This window comes from Rhinoderma darwinii, chromosome 2, assembly GCF_050947455.1.
Source record: "Rhinoderma darwinii isolate aRhiDar2 chromosome 2, aRhiDar2.hap1, whole genome shotgun sequence".
Classification (NCBI taxonomy): domain Eukaryota; kingdom Metazoa; phylum Chordata; class Amphibia; order Anura; family Rhinodermatidae; genus Rhinoderma; species Rhinoderma darwinii.
In genome coordinates, this window is record NC_134688.1 from 86,398,240 (window position 1) to 86,405,739 (window position 7,500).

General features: G+C 36.1%; 3 protein-coding genes across 5 annotated transcripts in view; all 3 read left to right on the forward strand.

Annotated features, from left to right (window-relative positions):
- Positions 1-1,384, forward strand: part of HOXC6 (homeobox C6) — a 1,991-nt gene extending 607 nt beyond the window's left edge. The window contains exon 2 of the mRNA XM_075850103.1: positions 888-1,384. Coding sequence (XP_075706218.1) covers positions 888-1,192 — 305 coding nt within the window. The 3' untranslated portion in view covers positions 1,193-1,384. The remainder of the gene's footprint in view (positions 1-887) is intronic.
- Positions 1-7,500, forward strand: part of HOXC4 (homeobox C4) — an 80,322-nt gene that overhangs the window by 10,664 nt on the left and 62,158 nt on the right. The gene's annotated exons all lie outside the window — the stretch shown is intronic.
- On the forward strand, positions 4,251-5,511 carry HOXC5 (homeobox C5). Its single transcript, XM_075850104.1, has 2 exons — positions 4,251-4,725; positions 5,297-5,511. The coding sequence occupies exons 1-2, from the start codon at positions 4,251-4,253 to the stop codon at positions 5,509-5,511; spliced, it is 690 nt and encodes a 229-aa protein (XP_075706219.1).

Here is a 7,500-nt window from a genome sequence, read left to right on the forward strand (position 1 = left end):
CAAAGATCTGCAATAAAGTTCAACGAGGTTTGCTTTCCTTATGGAGGGTCAAGAGTTAAACACAAATACCTCTCCTTTATTAAGTGATAGATGGAAACTCTTTTTACACTTTTACCTACTACAAGCTGTTAATACAGCAAGAGGGTAATGCTGATATATATATATATATATATATATATATATATATATATATATATATATATATATATATATATATATATACATATATATATATATATATATATATATATATATATATATATATATATATATTTATGTATTAATGCAAATATATATTTGCGCAAATTTTTTGCATAATGAACAACTGAAAAAGTATAGTCAAGTATATTTAACTGTACAATATATTTACAGTTATCAGAGTACAGTGGTAAGTCTTTAGGAGAACTTTATTGTACATATGTATATATATATTTATATATACATATTTTATATATTTTATATATATAAAATATTGAGGGCTAAGACTGACAGGGCTGGGAGGATGTAGACTAGTATGGTATGTACATATTTAAAGTATATTTTAATTTCCATATAGACATATATTATATTTGATTATGAGTAACTGATTGGTGAGGGTGGGCTAGTACAGCAGAGGGGGTTTTAATTTATTAATAGATCTATCTATCTATCTATCTATCTATCTATCTATCTATCTATCTATCTATCTATCTATCTATCTATCTATCTATCTATCTATCTATCTATCTATCCATCCATTTATTTATTTATCTATCGATAGATTTAAAGCTGAGCCTGGCTGGGGTGTAGGGATGGACTAGTAGTACAGTTAAGAGACTGCAGGTATTTTATGTGATTGTGGGGTTCTTACTAATGATTCTCAGTATATCTTGTGTCTGATTCCCTAGGGGTGGGCTATGGCACGGACAGAAGGCGAGGTCGCCAGATCTACTCCCGTTATCAGACCCTGGAGCTGGAGAAAGAATTCCACTTTAATCGCTATCTGACCAGACGCAGGAGGATTGAAATCGCGAATGCACTTTGCTTAACAGAGCGTCAGATCAAAATATGGTTCCAAAACAGGAGGATGAAGTGGAAAAAGGAGAGTAACCTGACTTCTACCCTGACTGGGGGCAACGGGGCTTCTGATGACAGCCTGGCAGGGGGAAAGGAGGAGAAGCGAGAGGACACAGAAGACCAACCCAAAGAGTGAATGGGGGGCTTCCATTAGCATCCCTCACTCACCCCTCCACCTCCTCACCCAGCTGGCAGAATGCATATGGATGGGCTGCATTATGGAAACAAATATATAAATATATAAAATATATATCTACACATCTCTTCTAGAGCCAAAAGTGGACTAGCAATCCAATGAAGGAGAAGGACAACCTGCAGTGTGCTAGCTCTGGCCAGTTTTTGTTATCCACCATTATGGCTTTGAGTCTCTGTGTTATGTTGTTTCTCCAACTTTGCTTAAAAAAGACAGTGTTCCAAAAAGTCCCACATTTCCTTGTGCAAGAACCATTGCCTGCTAACACAAGGAAGAACAAGACTTTGCCTGTGTGTGTTGTGTGTTGTGTGATGGGATGGACCCAGCACAGATCAAATGTGAAGAGCTCCCCCAAGAAACTGTCCTCTTGCCCCCTCTATGCCCTCTGAGTCACGTCCATATAGCATTTCCCCCATAGCCTGACTGTATTATTTGGATGAACCTCCATATTCCATACTGTGACAGTTCCCGTGTGAACCTTATTTCTCATTGTGCCCGTGGTGTCAATATTTATATTTATGTCAGCACTGCAATGTTCAGTAGTAGCTCGTAAAATAAAGTTTCATAGCTGTAGAAAAATTGTTACATTCTGTGTCTCACTGACTATGTATAAAGATCACGTCCTATGGACAAACTGTTGAGTATTTAATAAAATTGATATTATTTTTATGTGGGTCTATGGATTTTATTTCCTGAAAATACATAGCATTTTACTCGAGCATGAACAACAAAGGCAGTCTCCTTTGTGTAAAGTCATTCACACCGTTCACAAACCCCTTGTATCCTCTATCACTGACATTCAGGATACATAGCACAATAAAGATATATTATTCTGCATTCAAGATAACTTCCTAAACACGTGTACTGTCTGACTGACTGCAAGAAGCCAGAAAACACAAACAGCTCACTAGATACTATGTACTTACTATACACTCTATTGTCAGTGTCCCCATATTATACCCAGGATAGGCAAAAGCAGTCTCTGATACTTTCATAAAAACTAGCAGCCAAATAATACACCAACCCATGGTGTACGCATAAAGAGCAAATCACGTAGAATACAATGTAATATAAAATATACTGCACCGATGCACAATCTTTAATAAAAAAAACAGGATTATTTTTGTAATGTTTACATGGCACACAGGCATAACAAACCTTTAAAAATTATGTTATTGGTGTTTACTATTGAGGTCAATATTAAACTGCAAAAAGTGGGAATAAACAAAAGCACCAGGGTGGTAATTGCATCATAAATATCTAGATATTATTCCACTTAAGACAGATATGGTAAGGAAAATTGGGTTTATTCATCGAGCAACTGAAATTTATTATATATGCATCTATCTATCTATCTATCTATCTATCTATCTATCTATCTATCTATCTATCTATCTATCTATCTATCTATCTATCTATCTATCTATCTATCTATCTATCTATCTATCTATCTATCTATCTATCTATCTATCTACATTAAGCCTAAATATACCTAATTCCTACCAGAAAGCTTGGAAGCTGAGCATAACTAAACTCTCTTTTGCGATAATGATTTTATACTCTGCAACCATTAAGTGTAATCCAATTATGTGAGCGCTGAACTTTTCACCTTGAAAAAAAAATACAATACAAATAATATATAGAAATATGTGTGTATATATATATATATATATATATATATATATATACACACATATATATATATATATATATATATATATATATATATATATATATATATATATATATATAAATAAAGAGAGAGGGAGAGAGAGAGGGAGAGAGAGAGAGAGAAAAAGAGAGAGAGAGAGAGGGAGAGAGAAAGAGAGAGAGAGAAAGAAAGGCATAGAGAGTTGATGAATCTATACGAATATCGTTCCCCTGCATAGTAAAGGCATTAGTGAAAGAAGCTGGGATATGTAACCAGGACTTGTGGTATTTGCATTTTTTGATCTTCCATGCACAACAAAAAAGCAGAGACCAGAACTTTCACTTCAGTGATCAAAACCACAAACTATTTATTGCACACGTATGTTTGGGAGATGCTTCCCTAGATAAGGAATCTGCATTTCAACATGCAGACCAGAGAACAGACTGAACAAAGCCATCCATAGGGCTGACATCTATTTACACACGTGTGTCTTATCTGATGGGGGTTATATCTGTAAATATATATATCATAGAGACTGGCGAATATATGTAAATATTACAATTTATTTATACCCCCCTCTCCCCCCATATTCTATAAATATATAAGTCCCTTTAAGATAGAGCAGGCTGCTAAGTTTGTGGTCGGTCCCATTTTATAAAGAACAGATTAAATTAAATAGTAGGTGTAATGAATTAATGATAATTGACTAATTAAAAAATATATATTCTATGTGTAAAAGAAGCCACATGTACTTTAATAGAAATAGGTGGGGTGAGAAAATGCGAGTAAAATGCCATGTTTTTTTTAATAGATTCCCTGGGGAAAATCTGCAGCCATTACATTTTTTGTTCAATTGGTGGTCAACCACTACTGGAATAAATTATTCACGTCGGGATATAGTTATAAAAATACAAGTTATGCGAGTCACCCATTGACCTATCACACCAATGGTGGTGCAGCCATGTTTAGTAGCAGGTGCTGTACCACCCTACTGGCACCAGGTGACGCTGTGGCCTCATTGTCTTCTTTTCCTACTTGGGGCCTTGAGTTTGTTCTGCCAACATATCAGATACGTTTCACAGGCTTCCATCAATAACCTCCTGGGGTCATCAAGCCAAATTTATGACTGGCCAACAGAGTCACGTGATTCTATTTAAACATCCCATATTTGGGCAGAGCACATAGAATAAAGAAAGAGGATTCCCCAGCTATAAATTCTGCACTTTAGAGAACAAAACCCCTGAACTTCAAAGGGCCACAAATCAAGGCTAATCAAAGGGTGCAAAAAAATAATAATACTAATAATAATCATCATCATCAACTGAAGCAGCAGCAGCAGCCGCAGCAGCTATGAGCTCATACGTAGCCAATTCATTCTATAAGCAAAGTCAAAATGTTCCTGCCTATTCCATGCAAAGTTATGGGAATTATGGATCTGTATCCGAGGTCCCTTCATCCAGGTATTGCTACAGTGGGTTGGATCTGAGCATTACATTCCCATCTCCTGGTTCTTCAAACTCTCTAAACGGTCTGGACATGCCTTCAAACCCCACCACTAACTCTGACCGGCCTTCCTGTACTGTCATGGGCTCTGCTGGGCACAGTCTGGGCAGAGGAGAACAGGGTGCCCTAAGCCCTGGGATTTACAATCAAAAAGCCGTGAGCACTTCGTTGGAGGACAGATCTAAAGGGATTGAGAACATCAAAGCAGAGCCGGTACAAACAACCCCACAAGGACAGCAACAACCACAACAGGGGCAGCAACAGCAGCAGCAGCAGCCACCCCAAATATACCCCTGGATGACCAAACTGCATATGAGCCATGGTAAACTTTCACTTCTCGCTTTTGTTTCATAGGGTTTTGCATTGGTTTTTATAGGCCATGCGGGGCAAATAATAAAAAAAACCTGAGGTCGTAAATTTTACGACTTAGGCATCAATTGCTCGTAAAACTGTCCACTAAAAGGCTTACAGGCTATAGACGTCCAAATTTATGGTAGCATAATTGGATCATAGGAACAAAACGTGGAGAAAAGACAATAATTCCATTTTTAGGGGGCAGAATAAAAAAAGATTTTTCTTACAAAAAAAATAAATAACTTTTCATATGCATTTATTTATTTGTTTAATAGGACTGGAGCCTGTGGTTAGAGCAAAATATTTGAAGTAATGGGATCTTATATATTGGGGGTTGTGTTATTTTTAATTGCATGTTTTGCATTAGTAATAGAACACTGTATGTAATTGTCTGTATATTTTGCATGTGAGGAACATAATGCACAGTGCATCAGTGCAAGGGAATAGTATCATAATTTGGGAGGATTTATTTTATTATTAGGTCCTTTAAATTGTCCCCATTTTTTAAATACTCACCCCTACTACCTTCTCCCCTCTAGAGACTGATGGCAAACGTTCCCGGACGAGCTACACTCGCTACCAAACCCTGGAACTTGAGAAAGAATTCCATTTTAACAGATACCTGACACGTCGCAGGCGCATTGAAATAGCCAACAATCTATGTTTAAATGAGAGGCAGATCAAGATCTGGTTCCAAAACCGAAGGATGAAGTGGAAGAAGGATTCTAAAGTCAAAAGCAAAGACTCCCTTTAAGAAGGAACCTTGAAGGAGCTTAGATATTTAATCTTACTTTTACTACATCTACTTTCAGAAACTTTTTATTTTCCCTGTTTGTATGAGGGGAGGTGGAAGAGATCAAGGGAAGGTAAAATCTTGATGACTGCACCGAAGATCTCCCTAAGACACCCCACTCATGTATAGATAGTGTATAGATCTGTATTTTGTCCATTATCTGTATTATTTTGACCAATTTGAGTCTCAAGGTGGAGTAAAAATTCTCTAGGCAGCTCCTTGCTTCAGTTTACGCATCCAGGCTGTATTGTATTACTTACAATCTGTCCAGGGTCAAGGAAAGTTCTTTAGAAAAAAAAATGCTAATTGGGCTACTGGGCTGAAAGGGCAGGGAAAGTGTGGCTGTATTATATTGTGCTTATTATAATAGGGGGGTCGCTGGCCAGAAAGATAGGAGAAATATAAAGGCAAAAGAACACAAGGCTAAAGTTTCAAGCTGAAACTTTCCTATTTGTTATATAGAGTATTGTAGATACACACTAGAATGTGTGTACATTCTGATATTCCGTCCATGCACTTGTTTAGTCTTCATAATGGCACCAGTGTATCAAGTGAACTTGTTCTTTTATGTCCTATTGATAGGTAGCATTTCTGTTATTTTCTGCTATTGGGTCAGAATCGTCCACATCTTTTCCAGTCCCGTACACTATGGTATAATTTGTTATACTGTGTTTCTGTGCAGGATCCATTACCATGGAGGGGCATGTTGGAGGGGAGCATTGGACTTGTTTTCAGTGTAATTTATTGTATTTTGTTGTTGTTTTTTATGCCTTTGTTTATTTTTGGTAATTAATGCTGAAGTGTATAAAGCCACAATTTGTACGTCATCGTTTTAATATAATCCTTCCTAGTCAGTTCTACTCGATAATGTAACTCATATATTTATTGCTTTCAATTTCATATGTGAGAAATCATGAAACCTATATTTTGTCATATTGAATAAACTGCAAGTAATATAACAGTTGAACCGAATATCAACTTTATCTATGCTTTCATATTCATTTCTACAGGGGTGGGATATGGTGGCATTTCTGTCATAGGTGTTCAATATAGTACATCCAATGTCCCTATGGTAGATTGAGGGACTATTATTTAATATGAAGGACAATCTTAAATTAGATATTTTAGGGATAATTGGAGGCTAAACTAACTAAACGTTAAAAATGTAGTAATATTTCCGTACCTATCTAAACAGAGCTTATGTAGCAGAGCTGAGTGTGTCATCTGGCAATTTGGCATTACACATGTCTGCAGGTAAACCTACGAATTATTACGGTGCAAAGATGAAGAAACAGAACAATCTAATTAATCTCTGATCTTTCTATCTATCTATCTATCTATCTATCTATCTATCTATCTATCTATCTATCTATCTATCTATCTATCTATCTATCTATCTATCTATCTATCTATCTATCTATCTATCTATCTATCTATCTATCTAATCTATCGACTAAAATACTTTACATTTTCATGGGGGAAGTATATAATAATTTATATAGGATCAAATATAATCTGGAAGTATATATTTAAGAAAATGACATACCTGGGAATGACCTTTGATCCTGATATTTCTATTCCACAGTCCCAAGCCAATATGATGGTATATATTGGCATATCTAACCCAAAGGGATGAAGGTATATACCCTACACAGCCAAAATTGTTCTCATGGTGTGTAAATTTCTCCTCAAGACTTGAATCCTGAGAAAATGATTCCATTGTGTTATCTGCAATCTGGCCTGAGATCTATTTACAGTAGGGACAAATGCTTGGAATAAGTTAAGGGGACCATAAAACTTTATGGCACTTCCGTTACACGTTGCAGACAAAAGAGCAGCTTCCTGATATTGGAAGCCTTTGAAGACGAATCCTAGAACTAAAACTTGTTTTATCTTTTTAATCACAGATTGTTGAAAAAAAAAAAAAAATCAGAGCTAGTGGACGTTTTA

Coding starts and splice junctions, on each gene's coding strand:
- HOXC5 (XM_075850104.1), top strand. CDS start 4,251: ATGAGCTCATACGTAGCCAATTCATTCTATAAGCAAAGTCAAAATGTT. Junction 4,726..5,296: donor CAAACTGCATATGAGCCATG/GTAAACTTTCAC, acceptor TCTCCCCTCTAG/AGACTGATGGCAAACGTTCC.